The 19,793-nt window shown below is 35.7% G+C and overlaps 1 protein-coding gene across 1 annotated transcript in view; it reads left to right on the top strand.

Moving 5' to 3' along the window:
- Positions 1-361: 361 nt before the first annotated feature.
- Positions 362-19,793, top strand: part of LOC113065809 (V-set and transmembrane domain-containing protein 2-like protein) — a 38,522-nt gene continuing 19,090 nt past the window's right edge. Inside the window, exon 1 of the mRNA XM_026237335.1 lies at positions 362-679. Coding sequence (XP_026093120.1) covers positions 562-679 — 118 coding nt within the window. The 5' untranslated portion in view covers positions 362-561. The remainder of the gene's footprint in view (positions 680-19,793) is intronic.

A 19,793-nucleotide genomic window follows, 5' to 3' on the forward strand; every position in this document is an offset into this window, starting at 1 on the left:
AGGTTCTTTGGAGTTGTATATATTCTATATAGAACCCCATGATCCCTTTTTTCTAAGAGTTTGTTCTTTATCAAATATTCAGTAGTAAGCACCAGTTTTGCGCTGGTCATAAATACGAAAAAATCTTGTTATGCTTCTGCTATCAACAATTGGTTACTTAAATATAAAGTCATAAGTTAAATTTAAGCCAGAAACATTTTAAAATGGAATTTTACCTCAACCCACGATGACTGTTGATATTTGACCGTTAATCGCAAAGGTTGGCTATAAAAAAATCTCTTAGATTTTATTCCGCCTAATTGAAATTCCCCAATGACAGCCGCCGCACTTCCTCCTCGCGCTGTTCCCTCCGCCGCATCGGTTAGATCCGGGGAGTTTCTCTTCGCGGAGCCTCGAATCACATCAGTGGGCGACTGCAAACACACGCATCCTCCTCTCATCCGCTCCTGTCCGCTGTCATCAGGGACAAAAACCACCAGCAATCACTCCCCACACCTGGATCTATCTCTTAAAGCCGTGTATTTCCACCTGATGTGAGAGAGTGTTTTGCAGGGAGCAGTGATGGGCGCGTTTGGAGTGATTCTGAGGAGTTTACATTGTATGGGACTCTACATCCAACTTAGTGCCAGTCTCAGACAAGCTGGAAGCGACGACGTGGAGAACCACATATCCAACAACGGTAAGATGTGTGGGTTTGACCCGGTTCTGTGCTCGCACGTTCACAGGTTTGAGGCTCGTAAACGACTGTCATTTGAAGCCGAACGGCACAATGATGGAGATGGATTTCATCACCAATACTACTGCACTGGGCTTATAGACAGGTGGTAATACCATGTATTTGATGGTGATATCATGGTACTTTTAGGTACCACTACAAAGAATACCATGGTATTGCCATAACTGGTATCTGGTGGTACCTTGGTATTGTTTATTTGACATATTCATTTAGTATAAGATGCTTTAACGTACTTCATTGTAGTGCCCAAAACATTACCATGGTTTTAAACCTGGAGTTACCATTCTGTAGATTTTTAACCTGGTAAAAACTCGTCTGGTTGGCTTCTGAATCACTGATGGTGTTAAATGCTGATTTATACCATGGTACTGAATGGGTTTGTCAAAGAATACCATGGTAAAATCTTCATAATAGTGTCCAGGAATATCACACTGCCTTTTGAACGCCATGAAAAAGTACTGTGGCTCAACGATGTTTTTAATGATTAACTTGGTAATGGTGTATAGGAAATATACTGGTTTTCCTGGGTCCTTGAAACAAACATGGTTGAAATTTGGTCTGTTTCATGACTTTTGTTAACTAGATAGTATAAGATGGTTAAAATGATCTTACTCATAGTTTTAAATGGGTTATACCATGGCAATACTATATTTCAGCAGTGTTTTTTACAGTTATATACCTAACCTCCCTTATTTTTAGCCAAAGATGCTTGAGATTCTAGGTTTATAATTCCATAAATTGTGTTCTTTGCAGAACGAGCAAAAAAAAAAAACATTGCATGCATTTCAAGATTCTAGTCGGACTGTAATTAAACATAATGTTGGTGCCTGGAATTTGAACATATTCTCTTTAAAATGAATGCAAATGCTCTGAAAATGGAAAGGATTGTGTAAAATATGCTTATTCTGTATTCATTTTGAGAAGTTTCGGCAATCGTGCGAACAAAAGATGACTGATGCAATGAATAAATCAGTGCTGATGAACCCAGGCGTGCATCATGCTGATGAAAGAGTTCACACGCCGGATTGTGGGCCGCACACCATGAAATTAAAGAGCTGGGTTTGATCAGAGGTGATATTCATGAGGAATATTAAAAAGGCCAATACAGTAGGATCAGGAAAGTCATCTGAATGTTCTGGATCGTTTGACATGCAGATCTGGATCCGTGTATGATCTTGTGATGGGTTTCTACTGGACTATTGGCAAGATCAGACTGCAGTGGATTTAAACTAAGACTGTGTTTCCTTTAAATAGCTTTGACGGTTTAAGGAAAGATTAGGAGGATCTCTATTTGTAGATTCGCCCAAGTTTTATTCATCGAAAATTAATTTAGGCCCAATGAGTTCACTGGTCTTGGATGAAGGCTTGGAAATATGTTATAATGCAAGAAAAATTGTATATAATTGCTTTGTCTTTCTTTATGCTTGGCCATATTTTGGTGAGATTCACCCAAGTGTTTCTTAATTGTGTTATTGTTAATATTTGAATGAAACGTTTAAAGCTGAACTGCTTTCTGTGTCTCTGGAGTGATGGACAGCTTGTGTTCAATACCTTTGCGTTCGTCTTCCTGCCGCCGGGAATACCGTGGCCTGTGGTAACGAGGCTTAATTAATGTCAACAACAACTTAAAAGCTCTGTTTTCCTCTGACCTCACAGTAATGAAACAAAGAGCGCAGACCCGGCGGACGGCTCGCTGCAGCACAGCACACGTCAGATGAATAGCAATGTGTAAAGACTAAAGAGGAATCTCATTTTCTTCGGCAGTAGTTTTCTTTCACACACATCCTGGTGTCTTTGTGTTCGTCTGCTAGATTCTGTCTTTAATACGTAGAAAATCCTGTTCTATTAATAAGTCCTTATTGACTGATCTGGTTTGGTTTATAATTTTATATATATATATAAATACTTTAAGCATTGAACTTTCAAAGAAGTAGAATAAAAAATTCAGTTCTTCAACAGAAATGTTTATTTTTTTATTAATTTATTACTTTTGTATATTTATTTATTTACTTGAAATGTAAAAATTTTTTTAATTATATAATTTTTGATATAAACATATATTATATATTTATATATAATATATTAAATAAATAATTTTGTATTTAATATTATTTATTTTTGTGGTGCGTCAGACTTTGAGACACTGATTGGTGATTCTTAAGATTATCCCAATTTGTGATGTATTTATTTATATTAATATATATTTTTTAAGTTATATAACTTGTATAATATATATGTGTGTGTGTGTGTGTGTGTGTGTGGGGGGGTGGGTGTGTGTGTGTGTGTGTGTGTGTGTGTTAAAGCAGCAGCACATGTCCAGTGGCATTTTTAATAAGTTAGTTACTGGTTTGTTTAGAGAAACAGTTGCAGTCAGTGAACACTAATAAGCGTCAGCAGTGATGTGTTCATGAGACACACACACACACACACACACACTTGATTTCTCCAGCCATCACTCAAACCGATGACCGCTGACATCACCTGCTGCTCCGGCTGGTTTCTCTTCATTGGATGATGCTTGCTCTTGTGATCCACGCTTCGATGCTCGTTCAGTGTTTCTGAATGTTTGTGTCGTGCTTTAACAAGTCTGAAGATGTTGATATGGATTTTACAGCTGACTTACAACACACACACACACACACACGTTACCTTTGGAAAAAACACAAGATGTAAGATCTGTAAGAAAAACACTGTGCAGGTAAATAATAATTATGGAGCTCAATTCATCGTCTTTGTATTTAATAATATATTTTAATGCATATTTCCAGTTGAGGTGCATTTTAGTGTCATGACATCAGTTTTATGTGCTATCCTTTAAAACCGCAGCATTTAATATAACAGGAATGATGTTTATGCCATTGTTTGAAGCAACTGCGTGCCATATTTCTATATGAAAATAAACAAGCTGAAAACTTGCTTTTCTATAGTATTAAGCCTCATGTCAACTATACTTTGGATTGGTTTCCTCTTTAAATTATACTAAAGTAAAAATATGAATGGTGTTCTTAAACTAAAATGAAAACAATGGAAAACCCTTAAGAAAACCTGTAGAAAGAGAAAAAAGCACACAGAATAACATAAGTGGACTTCGCGATCTGTAATTGTGATTGCGATTTGAAGAAAACATTTTCCTCTCGTTTTTCATTTCTAGTTTTCTGATTTTTTCATTAGTGTCATCATAAATCATGCGTTCATCCTCCATTTCTGATGCTTTGAGAGTGATGAAACCATCTACATTTCTGGTAAGTTAATATTGTAACATTATACCCATTTTTATGGCGTGAACGTTTCAGTGCTTTAGTGAATGAGCCGCATCCTGACTGAAGTGAGCGAATGAAAGCTCACACGTGAGTGCTGTCAATAGTTCTGTATAGACAGCATCTCATTAGTGCTCCCTCTTGAGAAGTGCACTAGAGCCCTGACTAGTGCTTAATACTGATTACAGCACAGACTGAAGCTGGAACAGACAGCACACAAATATTGGCCACATTTTGGCTTGTGTTTTTAATTTGTATGCACACTTTTTGGTGGTGAAATGTCCTTTTCTACGGAGCATACAGTACATGCATTTGGTTGGGAGTGCAACTGTTAATTAGTTATTTATTTTAGTAAAATTGAGGGGTGCTTTTTATAGTTTTTATGCAGAATCTGTTTTTATTATAATGTTAAAGTTTAGTAGAAATTTTAGCTTTTGTTTTTATGTCAGTATAGCCATAGTTTTTACTCATTACAGTTTGTCATTTTACTTATTCAAGTTAAACTAACTTAAAACTAAAGGTTTTTATATTTGATTTTGTTTCAGTTCAAAAAAATATTTGTACTTTCAGACACAGTTTAGTTAATTATAGTAGTAAAATACTGTCAGGATAGACAGCTCAGGTTTCAAATCAGGCTTATTATAATTAAAATAAATATCATTTGTATACAGTATAACATATAAATCGAATTAATTATAACCACGAAAACACATGAACTTGAAAAAGTTGTTACTTGAAACAATAACATATAAGAAAACTAGTTGTAAAAGCAACATTTCTAATTTTCATTCAGTTTAACTTGATGTACTAAAATAACTAACTAAAACTAAAATTATAAAAACTATATAGAAATTAAAAAAGTAGAATGAATTTTAATATATATAAAAAAATAGTATCTTGATAGTAAAATCACTTTAGGTTGAGTTTAATGAAGATGTGGCATCTAAATTAAATAAATGTATTATTTATTGTAATGTATTTATTTTTTTGTATGTGTAGTTGAGGTGCATTATAGTTTCATAAAATGCATTTTATGATGATTAACTCATTCTTTTATAGTTTCCGAGAGCGTTTTAAGCGTTTGACTCATTAATGTGACAGGAATTAGAGCTCAGCCAATCAGAGTGGCTCTCTGAGTCACATGACCAGTTCTACTCTAGCTGTGAAATGAAGCATCTTTGTAATATTGAGACTAGTATTAATGTGCAGCGTTCACTGTGAGTCAGACTGTAGCTTTGGTTTAGTCGAGAAGGTTTTCTGTAGCTTCAGAAAGGTCTTAAATGCTTTCTTTCTTCAAAGACTCCGGTCTTCTCTTGAGTCAGGATTGTGCTGCATTAGTCCATGTGTTGTGGGAGGACTATGACGTTTATTTCTCTCTGAAAGTCTTGGTGGTTTGCTTAAAGCTCAGACAGTCTGAATAGATGCTCATTTATATCACTTAACAAGAATCAATCCGTTAACATTTTGCTTGACCACTGCGTCTCTCTCTCTCTCTGTCTTTCCTCTGAAATCTATAAATGTCTTTCTCTCTGTGCCGCCCGTCTCTTTTGGTTCGTTTCTCTCTGTTTCTGGTGTTCGTCAGACATCTAAGTGTGCGATTACATCTGGAGGGTGTCATTATTTCAGCGTGTGCTCATCTGTGGTGTGGAGCTCAAACGTTCCCCGTTGACGTTCAGCAGATGCTTGCGACGCTTGTGATGTGGATCGTACATGAATCATCTCCTCCGACTGATTGTGTTGGGGATCTAAGCAAGATCAGATCGATGTTCTGGAAGTTTTCGTGAGATTCACACGATCTTGATTGGATTTAATGAGGGTTTTTACATGAGATGTGACCTTGCGGATAAAAAGTGCAATTAAATGGAAACAGACCTATGTACTATCATGTGTCTTTAACTTGCTGAATTAACCCTACATAAAAAAAAAGTTTCTATTTAATTTTTAAATACTATTACAATTTTTATACAACATAAAATGTAATTAAAACGTTAACGTTTTTTTTTTTCATTATTACTTTTTACAGTATTTCTTTTACTTAACCTGCTAACTGTCATACGGGACGGCTACGTTGACTATACTATATTACAATCAAATTTAATCTAATCTTGACAAACTATATATCGTTGGAAAGGTCTAAGACTCCCAAATATATATTTTACCAATATTTTTTGTTAAAAATTATGTAGGAAAAGTAATAGATTATTTTATGACAAGAGTGCACCCTCAGAAATCTACATTACAAAAAGAGTTTTGACCTTTGTTTAAAAAAAAGACTTCCTCTATCACTTTTTAGAAATCATCAGAAGTTATATATCACTTGAAAACATAAAATCTCAAAATTCATCCTTTAAAACCCATTTTAAAATCAGACATTGCATTACCATGTAAATGGTTCATCAAAATCATGTTACAAAATGTTTTCAGTCATGAATTATAAAAATTTAGGTTTGTATCATGCACATTCAAGTCTATCTTCAAAAACGTGAGTGACAGTTAACAGGTTAAATTACTTTAAAAAGCCTGTTTTTTTTACACTTTGAGCTCATTTTACTTAAAAAAAAAAACGTTTGACAGCTAAAGCACCACTATTGAAATATAAAATATATGTACACATATACACACACACACACACACACACACACTCTATAAGAACATAAGAACATAAACTATATAAGAAAAGTGAATGGTTATATTTTGGTTTCTATTTATTTTATCAATTCTATTTATATACTTTTATACAACATAAAATAGTATAATATATAATATAAGTATTAGTGTATAAGTTAAGTAATTTATAAGTAAAAAAAGAGTAATAAATATTTTGTTCATCTTTCTGTCTGTCTCTCTCTCTATCTCCCCCCCCTTCTCTCTCTCTCTCTCCCCCTCCCCCCCCCCCCTCTCTCTCACCCCGCTCTTTCTTCTCTTTGTGACCGCCATCTTCCCCTCCTGCCTTGATGTGAAGAGTAAAGACAGAGGCGTGGGCGAGCGAGAGCTGAGTTCTCCTCAGTGGAGCGACAGCTTATCTCACATTAGACACATTTCTGCCGGGCTGGCCGTCGCTCAGCTCCCGGGGAGCCGTTGGCAGCGAGCGTCTGCTGGCACACGTGCGCTGTTGGGCTCCACATCCTCTCCAAACAGATCTGGAGCCGCTTGCACACGCTCCCCAGCTCGTCTTCCTCCTCAGCGCCGCTCTTTTGTTTGCCTTCGAGTGCTGAATCCACAGGATGAAGACAGTCTGGTGGCATTTGGACATCAGGGTTAATTGAGGGGCATGTTGGGACTCGATGGTGACAGAACGAGACAAATGAAGATACGAAATGTTAAATAACCCTGTTTAATTAGCTGTGTTTATAACTCAAGATTCACTCGCTCAGCTCATTTACCTGAGCTCTGTCCAAACACTGCCACCTGGGTCTCAGTCTCACACGGCCAGCACCATCTGATGGGCATTTTCCTCAAAACCACAAGCTACAATCTGATTGGCTGACTATACGAGAATTAATTAATACAAGTGTGTGTGTACATTTAAAATAATTATACATAAATTGATTTTTTTTATGTAAAGTAGTTATATATTTAACTATCTGTAGACCTTCAGTCAGGCACTCTTCAGATTTTGAAGTAATTTCTGTAAGCCTGAATAACAAATATCAAGAAAGGATTTTTTTGCAGGATTTAAAAAAAATTAGATTCTTGGTGATCCACTGGTTCACATTAACAATATGTCTGCTGCATAAAAACATGGGTAGTTTATTTGATATTGGTCTGAAAGAACAGCAGGCGAATTTACTGAAAATGCTAAATCATTTTCTGACAACAGGTGGCGCTTCTGGACCAGTAGAATATAGCGGTTTCATTGGTGTATGAAAACAGCTGCCCTCATCCACGCAATAGATATGTGTAGGTTGATGCCTCATTCAACAGCTCAAGCATGTAGAGATTGACGTCAACTTGATGTCTTTCACCATAATCATTGAATATTCAAAGATGCCACAATCCTACACAGCCGATAGATGTAAAAACTGCAAGGATTTAAATTCCAGAAGAAACTGGATAACTATTCATAACCCTAACTACAAATATGATAAACGCCATTTTAAATAAATTAATTGCTGCCAAAATCAGTATTGTACCGTATTGTACACTTTCTTTCATAGTTTGGCTGGTCCTGCGACTTATAGTCAGGTGCGACTTATTTATCAAAATTAATTTGACATGAACCAAGAGAAATTAACCAAGAGAAAACATTACCGTCCACAGCCGCTAGAGGGCGCTCTATACTCCTCATTGCTCCTGTAGTCTACCACTGAGCAGCATAGAGCGCCCTCTCGAGGCTGTAGACGGTACTGTTTTCTCTTGGTTCTTGGTTCTAAATAAATGCGACGTTTTTTTCCTCGTCATGACATATTTTTGGACTGATGCGACTTATACTCAGGTGCGACTTATAGTCCGAAAAATACGGTATCTTATTTTTAATTTTACGCATGCACAGAGTTTTCTTCAACGGTAATTAAAACATAAATATTTCTGAAGTTTATTAACCTAGTGAGCTGCTGTGCTGTCTTTCCCTAAATAGGCAGCATCCTAAAGAAATCACAGAAGCAGGAGCACTCAACAGAGGTGAAAACACATCACACCAACAGAGACTTGAGTAGAGTTTGAATTCTAATGAAGTGGTGTTCTAATGAACAAAATACAAAACAGATTCTATGAGTATGTTAAAATTATTATTAGTACTATTTTATTTGACTTTTCAGCACGGATTGAAGTAGAGTTTCCCTGGACTCTCAACCATCCTGCGAAAATGTGTTTACACAGAGCTTGTTGCAGTGCATTCTGGGATTGGCTTATCTGTGATGGACACATGTGATGCTGCCAAATCAAGGTATCTTAGAAGGCAGCATACCTTTTAGAGGCAGTCTATGTTTGGGCATATGTTCTATATAAATATATACGTGTGTGTGTGTGTGTGTGTGTGAAGACATCAAATGCAAAAGCATGCCACTTGAATTATATATATATAAATGTAAATATATGTTTGTGTGTGTGTGTGTGTGTGTGTGTGTGTGCATGCTGTTTAGGTATGTTGCTCCCATGTTTCGTAGTGTATAAATGTTGCTTTACTCAGTAAATGCTAAAAGCTGATGAGTGATAGTCGCTCAGATGCTCTCCTCATGTGATGTGCATCAGATCTTGTTGAAGGCAGGCGGTGTTTGAGTCTGTGTGTGGATGCAGGAGCAGGAAGATGTTTGTTGTCAGGCGTGGGTGTAGTGGAGGCGCTTGCCGTCTCTCGCTTCATCTGTTTGTTTATTCATTTGGTTGCTACTGCGTTAAATAATTCATCTCTCTGCCCCTCTCCTCTGCTCGGTGTAATGATTCTCCTGAGCTCTGTGTGTGTGTGTGTGTGTGTTTCGCTGGTTTCTCCATCATATATGTGCATGTTGAATGCATTAAGCCACACACACAGCTGAAGATCTGTGTGTGTGTGTGTGTGTGTGTGACCTGCGGGCGATGGGCAGCACGGGCCGCCCGCTGAGATATCACACAAGCTGGAGTGTCTCTCCGGGCCTGATGAAAGTAGGACGGCCGATTCAGTGATAATCACACACACACACACACACACTTCATCTCTCGCCGTCTCATTGAAAACTGCTGCTGCTCAGAGTGATGTGTTAAACCAAAACACTACGCATTTGGTATAATTTCCCGTCCTCGTCATCCTTACAGGTTAAAAGTCAGAAAGTGTTTTAGGAAATTTCAGTAGCTCTTCTATATGATGGTTTATTGCACATTTAATGGGATAAAACAAATGACAATATTTTCCTATTGATGGTTCCACCTTAAAAATGAAATGCAATTGAATGCATGATGTTACACCTGACATTGGGTTTTAACATGCATTAGAATCAGCGTTATTCTAGTTATAACACAGTATGGTATCGTTATTAATGATACAGTACATTGTGCCCTAGTTTTATGTATTTTCTTTTTTTTTTGCAGTGTAGTATTTATTTATATTTTCATATTTCATGTTTTTGCTAAGCTGTTGTCTTTTTTATTAGTTGTATTTATTCTAAGTATTGTATTTAGCTTTTATTTTTGTATTTTAGCTTTAGTCATTTTATTACTTAAACTTAAAATAATTTTATTTTGGTATTATTAATTATTTATTTAATTATTTTATTTTATTTTTTAATGCTTACGTTTTTCTTCTAACATTATATTTCATTTTTTGGAATGAAAATCCAAAAGTCAAAGTCAGGTGTTAAACCTTTAACATTATTTTTATTCTTTCTTTCTTTCTTTCTTTCTTTAATTTTTAGTTTAATTCTAGCTTTACTCATTTTTGTACTTTTAGTTACTTTCGTTTTACATTTAAAATTGTCCTCTAATATGTATATTTCACTTTCTTTTGGCTTTATTTCAATTAAAGAAAGTGAGTTTGAATAGTTTTTAGCAAACAATAATAACATTACAGTAAATAGGCAAATATAGGCATTATAGAAATACTTTTATGTGTACAAGCTTCAAATTAAGTAGTTCGTTCTATATTTTGTGAACCACCAAATGTGTTTTATTATTAATTCTGGCATCTGTGTGCACCAGAAGTGTGTAATATATTACCACCCTGGTGCTTTCTGATGCATAACAGCATTTTCGCTGGTAATTTATCATTTAAATGCAGAAAACGTGTTATAATATGCTTAAAAACAGCTCAGTAGTGGTGAAAAGGGCAGAAAAGTGCGCTCATAAACTCTTAGTGACATCCATACAAGCCACTAACTGTATAATGGAAGGTGTTTTATTTCATCTTCGGCTCATTATCTGGTCCGCTGTTGCTTCCAGAGCCTCTTTTGCAGTCGATCATGACGTGTTTGGTGTGTCCGCAGGGACGGAGACATGCTTGTTTCTGCGGCTGGGGCGTCTCTCTTTATCCTGCTGCTTGTCCCGTGACATTATGCTATAGATTGAGGTTTATGAGGTGTTTCTGGAGAGAAATGTGAGCTGATTTGAGGCGCCCGAGGGCTCGTGAAGACATCGCTGGTCACTGACAGGTCTGTGTGGATGAGAGACATGCTTTACGCTCATGCTTGTCTTCTGCAACAAGACATGTTTACAATGCAACCGTCCGTGAGATTCAGCCTGAGAAATGATTCAAGCATCCCTTTACCGACACTTAAAGCTGCAAGATGCTTGTGTTAAACTACCCTATGTCTGTTTTTAGTACAAACATTACATTATAGATTGATTTGCCATTTAATGAGAATTGTAAAAGTTGATAGTAGATGCCAAAATATTCATGCTGACAGTACATTAATAATGAAAAGGTTTTACAAAATATGTTTGATATTTTATTGCATATATTCTATATTTTTATTATTTAATTTTATTTGGCCAATTATAATTTTTTATTTGCCCCCCAAAATGTTTTTTTTTTTTTTTTATTGAAATAGTAATTTTTTTCTGCAAGTATGCATTCAATTGGTCAAAAGTGACCGTAAAGATATTTATCCCAGCTGTTCTTTTGAACTTTCTATTCATCAAAGCATTCTGAAAAATAAAATGTATCATGATTTCCACAGATATATTGCAATTTGAATAGGAATATGAATAGGAAAATGAATGAATTTAATCTTGGATGTTGTTTGCTTTGCATTGCTCAAGTTCAGTCCACTGGGCTTTTATAACTTAAAAATGTTTATTTCATGTTTTTGTTGTTGTTGTTGTTTTCAGACAAAATAACATAATTTATCCAGGGGATCTGAGCTCATCCATTTTCACACTCATTCTCATGAAAAGTGAGCAGTCCGTCAAAAAGTGGCTTTAATTAGTGCAGTCAGTAAATGAATCTTTTGTGTGTTTGTGTAGCGCTGTCCTCCTGATGTGTTTCTGAATATTGACAGTGACACGTTTTCCTTCGCTCTTATTCTTCTTAATACAGCGCAGCCGATTCCTTCTCCTCTCTCAGCTTTTGTCTTTCTGTCACACGGTGCTTTTAAAGCCTCAATCTAACACTAATGTTCTTTGAGTCACTCTCACGCTGAGAAGATTTGAAATAATTAAGTCTAATTTTCACAGCACTGCTTAAGGATGGATTCAGTTCTTAAGTCTTTATCTGAAATTATTGATGTTCATCTGGACATTTGAGGTTTTGTTAATATAAAAGCACATATGCATGAGTTTGTTTGTAAAGGGATAGTGCAGCCCAAAAAAGCAACTTTAGATGCTGTTTTTTTCGTGTAATGTTTATTTAGGATGTCATGACTGCTGTGTGTACAGGATTACTTATTAGATCTACTTTCTTACTTAAAATTGTCAAAGATTTTGACTTTCTGTAAACTGTAAAGCTCAGAAATACATAAAAGCAATGTTAATGTATTACGAAACTGCATTTTGAACTTTATTTTTTAGTGAGCTGTCTTTCAAAAAACCTATTTGCAAATTATGCAAAAGTGTGGAAGCTTATTTCCAGCAAGGGATAAAAAATGAAGGTAATTGCAAATTCTTATTTTCTCTTTTTTTCTCAGAATTGCAAGATGTTTGGCCTAATTAGAAATTGCAACATATGAACTCGCAACTCACTGAATAAAAAAATAAAATAAAAAGGTAATTGTTACCTTTTTTTAAAAAAAAAAGTCAGAAAAGCGAGATATAAACTCGCAATTATGAAAAAAAGTCAGAATTGTGTAATTAATTGTTTTAACTTTATTTCGTATTGGAAACAAACACAATTCAGACTTTTTTTTTTCTTTGCAAAAGTGTTAAATCGCAGTTACAAAATACATGTCTGAGAAGAAAAGTGTCAAATTTGCAATTTTGAGGAAAATCATTATACCGCGGCGGAGTAACCCAGTACCTTTGTGATTCTTCATAGACATAAACAGAGAGAAGTAGTTCCGGCTACGATGTTCTTCCGCAAAGACGCAAACAGTTCTGTTTATTAACCGCTAGAGCCTCAAAAGTTACCTACCGCAGCTTTAACTGCAGCTTTATATCTCAGAATTCTGACTTTTTCTTACAATTGTAAGTTTAAATGTAACAATTTGTACTTTCCTTCTCAAAATTCTGAATTTGTATCTCTTCTTATTTCTGACTTTTTTTTTTTTATCACCAGAAAAAAGTTATAATTATGAGATAAAGTCAGAATTGCAAGAAAAAAGTTATAATTGTGTTTTCATCACAAAATAAATATATTTTAAAAAAAAGTTCATTTCAGTTTTTTATCTCACAATTTTAATTGTTTTTGTCGTAAATCGAGTTCACTCTTCCAACTTTTTTCCTCAGAATTGTGAAAAAAGTGTAACATTGAGAAGCTGCATTTACCTTTTCTAAATTTTTGTATTAAGTACCAAAAATAAGTCTCTGTGCAACACTTTTTTTTCGTGGTGGAGTAAATATTTAGATAAATGCTGCTATTAATCATGATTTTTATGTTTCCAACATGCCGCCCACCTCACAGCTTTACTCACAAACAAATGTGTTACAGTCAAGTAATTAAAAAATGCTTTGAATCTTGTGAATTTTGGTTTATTAATCTTTAAAACAAGAGGTCTTCTCTTTCTCTCTCTCTCAGTCTGTCTGTCTCTCGTCCTCTTCTTCTCTGGTGTGGTTATTGGTGCGGCAGCTGCATCTGTCTAGTTTGCTTGTGTTCATGGGAAGGTTGCACATGTCCTCCCGCACTGTGTCGTTTATCAATGTCACGCTGAACTTGCCTCGCTTTGTTCAGCTCCCTGGACTGTGTGTTTTCCAGAAAGCCAGCGCTGGTCCTCAGGTGGAGAGCTGATCCTCCAGAGACACTCCTGATCCCAGACCAGCCTCAGCGCTGCTTGTGGAAAGTCAGCGGTTCAGAACGCTTTCTAGGGTATACTGGGTGGTTGTCAGGGCGTTGTTACACCATTGTTAAGGTGTTTTGTTTGAGTGTGAGTGAATTAATCAAGTTTGTAAGGGTGCACACTGAGTTTAAATACTTAGACATTTCAACATGAGTGATAGTAATAGACTAGTAATTGAGTAATGCAAAGCTCATGAACGAACATGCAACATCTAAACGATTGGATGGGGTTTTGAGGAATCCAGTTTGAGTTTGTGGATTGTATTTCTGTGTCGGCTGGTCGCAGCTGGTCTGTGTCTTCATGTGCTGATGAAGAGATTAGACGTGAAGCACAGATATGTGTGAACACAGCCGTCCTCTGATCACTATCGCTCTCATATCTCTCGGTCTGTGGGTGGCTGGATGCTCTCAAGCGGCAGAGAGATGAGAGACGTCTTCATTCATCTGTCACACATTAGCTTTACTTTGTGCTTCAGCATCGGAGAGTTTGTGATTCAGTTTGATTTGTCATGAAGTCCAGAGTTTTGACTGTCATAAAGTCAAATTTATTTCAGTTATATATCTATCAATCCATCCATCCATCCATCCGTCCATCCATGCTTCCATCCATTCATCCATTCATCCATCCATCCATTCATTCATTCATTCATCCATCCATCCATCCATCCTTCCATCCATCCATCCATCCATTCATTCATCCATCCATCCATTCATCCATCCATTCTTCCATCCATGCATCCATCCATTCATGCATCCATCCATCCATTCTTCCATCCATGCATCCATCCATCCATGCATCCATCCATCCATGCATCCATCCATCCATCCATCCATGCATCCATCCATCCATCCATCCATGCATCCATCCATCCATCCATCCATCCATCCATCCATCATCCATCCATGCATCCATCCATCATCCATCATCCATCCATCCATCATCCATCCATCCATCCATTCATTCATCCATCCATCCATTCATCCATCCATCCATTCTTCCATCCATGCATCCATCCATCCATCCATCCATGCATCCATCCATCCATCCATCCATTCTTCCATCCATGCATCCATCCATCCATGCATCCATCCATCCATCCATGCATGCATCCATCCATCCATGCATCCATGCATCCATCCATCCATCCATGCATCCATTCATCCATCCATGCATCCATCCATCCATGCATCCATCCATCCATCCATGCATGCATCCATCCATCCATGCATCCATGCATCCATCCATCCATCCATGCATCCATTCATCCATCCATCCATCCATCCATCCATCCATGCATCCATCCATCCATCCATCCATCCATGCATCCATTCATCCATCCATCCATCCATCCATCCATGCATCCATTCATCCATCCATCCATCCATCCATCCATCCATCCATCCATCCATCCATGCATCCATCCATCCATGCATCCATCCATCCATCCATCCATCCATGCATCCATCCATGCATCCATCCATCCATCCATCCATCCATGCATCCATCCATCCATCCATCCATCCATCCATCCATGCATCCATCCATGCATCCATCCATCCATCCATCCATCCATCCATCCATCCATCCATGCATCCATCCATCCATCCATCCATCCATCCATCCATCCATGCATCCATCCATCCATCCATCCATCCATGCATCCCTTCAAAAAGATTTGAGTTGTTTTGAATGATAAAGTATGTTTGTGAGTTTGAGCTGATTTCAGTATCTGACCTGTTACTGATGCACTTTATTATATTAAATAAGGTCATGTCAACCGTGAATCTTACGAAACATCAAACACAAAAAACTCCAGCACTTGTCTTTTCTTCAGCATTTGATGAAGGGGTTTAATCGTCGCTGCTTCATTTCTCACCTCACTTCCCTTCATCAGCACACACAGATGTTCCTCATACAGAAATGATGGGGTTCTTTTGGGCTGATGGTGAATGACAGGTTTGCTTTTGTCATGGATATATCAGATCATATCCTCTCTCACCAATAGCGAGTGCAAAAAAGCCATCAGGAATTGTGTAGCTTCTTGAAAACGATCTTTATTTCTCTTTCTCGTGTGGTGAGTGTCTGCAGTCCTCATGAAGCACACAATGGCTCGCAGTGGAAGCTGACGGTTTAACAGCACATCTTTAAACCATCTGAGGTTAACGATTACAGAGACCATACAGACGTCTGCTTTTATAGTGTCAGACACGTCCTGATGAAACCCTGGAAGAACAAAACCATTAACGCTAGCTCTTTATTTAAGAATGGGACATTTGTAGGGAATAGACTATAGACAATGACATTGTTTTTCTAGTACTTACATGAAGTAAAGTTTTCTTCTATATATTTCTTAACATTCTTTATCGAGGGGTTAGTTCAGATTTAATAATGTTCATATATCACACCATTTTATTCCTAAAAATATAGTGAAAATGTATTTTCTGACAGTAGTCTCTGATTCATGCAGTAATAAAAGAGAAAATATTTGAGCCTGGCTTTATCCAGTGTTCAGATTTATTTTCTGGAAACTAATATAAATCTGTGCATATTCAGCCATAACATTACAGAAAGGTTGCACTAAAATGTTTGCAATTCTTAATGTAATCAGTCAGCTGGTTCAACTATTCACTTGTGTTTTCTCGGCTTTTGCATTGGCATTTTTAATATTGCATTAATATCAGCATATTTCATTAGTGATAGCAACCAAATATAGCACAATTATTGCTCACACTTGCATTGTTTGTTATATCGGTATGATATATTCCTTTTCTTCAGCTAAAACTGGATTCGTCAGGGGATAATTATAGCTCACCTCCTACTTCCACCAGCAAACATATCCATCATTTGCTTCTGTTCTGTCTCTCATCTCTGCTCTGATTCCTGCTGGATTGGTTTGTTAGGATCGGAGTGTTTCTGCACAGACAGGATCCTGACTGACACCGAAGCTCATAAAGAAGTGATTTACAGCTGTGTGTGTCAGAAATATTGCTGTGAAGCGCACAGAACTCACACTTTACTCACAGTAGAGTTTAGCATTAGCATACTGTTGTTAAGCTAATGATGCAATGCTCTAATAAACAAAAACACAAAGCATATGTGTTGGATGAACTGCTAAAAATATTGAATATTTTTTGCTATTGAATGCAACAATATTTATTATTTATCTCTAAATCGCCCACCATCTTGGATGAATTTTGTTATTTTTTATTTTGTTACTTTACTATAATGATACAAATACAATTATGTAATTTAATATAATTTATAAGATTATATCATTTAATTTTTACACTTAATATTTCTGATCAATTTACGATTACATTTTCAGTATTATAATTAATATTTTGACTCTATGAAAGGATAAAAATATATCACTCAAAAATATGTAGTGTAATGTGTAGTCATTATTTTATTATTTATTATTACATTAGATAGTTTAACTGTTTATTTCTTTTTTTAAATATCCTTTAATATTTTTTAAAACAATAATTTTCAGTATAACAATCAGAGTTTTGTCCATCTTGGATGCATTTTTATTTTTTTTATTTAAATTTTTATGTCAGTATGTTGGTTATACTTTGTTTGTAAGCTTACATTACAACTATTGTTCATTTTATTATAAGGATAAAATACATAAAACTTATTTTATATTATAAAACTTATATTATAAAATGTATTATTCCCTTATATCATTTTATTTTTATTTAATATGTATTCATATTTTTTCTTTTTAATTCAATTGTAAAAAACTAACAAGATTTTTCAGTATTATAATCAACACTTTGAATAGTAGTAGTAAAATAGTAACAAAATATTGTTCATTTTTACATTTTAATTATGTTCTAATTTGTTATTTATTATATCACTGTGTAATGAATGAATTTATTAATTTAATTAAATTGTTTAAAATAATTTTAATTATAATAATCAACAATTTGTCACTTCCGGCAGCTTGGCTCCATCTCAGATTTTTGTGGGCGGAGTTTTGAGGAAGTGGGCGTGTCTAGCAGAAGTTCCAGGACAGCTGACATTACTTACAGCTCCTTTAAATATACATAACACACACCGCATACGTACAGTGTGTTGATCAGCATCTCTGTTTATATTTGTGCATGTTTCTGTCATGCAGCTCATTTGGTTTGCTCTTCTCTTTCTCTCCATCTCTTCCAGCTGCGGTCTATCGTTCGCCTCCTCTCATCTTCTCTTTGATGTCTTTGTCATTTCCTCCTCTCTCACTCGTTCTCTGTCTCTGGTTTTATGAGAGGAAGGCAGCGTTGTGTATCTTGACATGAGTATGAATGCATGTGGCAGTGGAGTGATGGCAGACAGTGCTGTGATTCATATCAGCAGATTCAGGGCTGATATAATAACCGAGGATAATATGAGCGAGCCGCGGCACATTCATCATTCTGAGGGCCCTGTGTGTCCTCCTGTCCTCCCACTGACGCTCATAAAACCCTGCGCTGTCTTCATAACACAGACCCACCGCCTGCAGCATCCGTCCGAGCCGAGCGATGGAGACAGACATCGATGACCAGCGTGTGATGATGCAAACGCTGTGAAAACTGCTGAGCTGTGAGCACAAGAATACTAGCACACTGCATACTCTAGTTTTTTTTTTTCTACAGTATGTTGTATGTAAATTGGTAGTAAAGTGTAGAATACCAGTACAGTATATTTATATATATTATTTTTATAATTAAAATTAATTGCAAAGTTTTGTCCAATTTAATTAAAAATATATATTAAATTAAATTTATTTCTATAATATAATAATAATAATAAAAAATCATAAAGTAATCATATTATTTATAACAAACAACATATAAATCTGTTTTTTATTTTTATTCATTTATTCATTCATTCATTTACAACTGTCATTATTATTATTATTGTTATTATTATTATAATAATTATTAAAAAAATATATAAACCAGAATTATACATGGTTTAAAATCTGTATAAATAATATTTTATAGAATTAAATTTTATATCTAATTATTAATAAAAAATAAGAAAGTATTATTATTAATCTAATCTGCATAAATACTATTTGTATATATTATTACACACTTAAAACAATTACATGCAGTATAGAGTGTATGCATTTAGTACACATGTATGATTTCAGCACACTTAACATGCTATTTGTACTATTTCTGTATATAAATAAATATATAGCAGAACTATTAAGAATAGTATTCTAGCATGCTATTACAAACTCAACCACAGATTTAGCTTCTTCATTAATATCGATGCTGTGAGATGCTATAAAAACCTTAAATTATTAAATATCAGCTGTTATCAAATATCAACTCGGGAAACAAATGCACAAACATCACTGCACATGTGCACAAGGTATTTTTTAATCTGATTGAGATAGTAGGGTTTACATACTTCATTTTTTCCCTTTAGATTAAATCGGCTCGAGCTCAGTCGGACCGGACTGATTGAGCTGTTTGCGTGAAGGTTTGTCCAGCTGAGCCTTCAATTATTTGGGCATTGGTAAATGTAGTTCTCCTCACAGTTGTTCTGCTCACGCCTGCATGTTTTTTCCTGATCATAAGTGAGGAGCCTCCTCTGGTTTCCAGGCAACGGGAGCACTTGAGCTCATATGTGAGGGTAAGTGTTGCAGATTAAACAGCCTGTTTGCTTTGAAGTGATAATCTTAGTTTCACGTTTGACACAGCGCCGTAAAGAATCACGTACAGGTGCTGGTTATGTAATTAGAATATCATCAAAAAGTTGATTTATTTCACTAAGTATTGAGTGCTGTACATACTCATACTTTTCATTTTTATACTTTTTAGTTTGGCCATGATTTCTAAAAATCCTTTCTTTGTATTGGTCTTAAGTTATATTCTAATTTTCTGAGATGCTGAATTTGGGATTTTCCTTAGCTGTCAGTTATAATCATCAGAATTAAAGGAAATAAACATTTGAAATATATCAGTCTGTGTGTAAGGAATG

Source organism: Carassius auratus, chromosome 48 (genome assembly GCF_003368295.1).
Source record: "Carassius auratus strain Wakin chromosome 48, ASM336829v1, whole genome shotgun sequence".
In the NCBI taxonomy this organism is placed as follows: domain Eukaryota; kingdom Metazoa; phylum Chordata; class Actinopteri; order Cypriniformes; family Cyprinidae; genus Carassius; species Carassius auratus.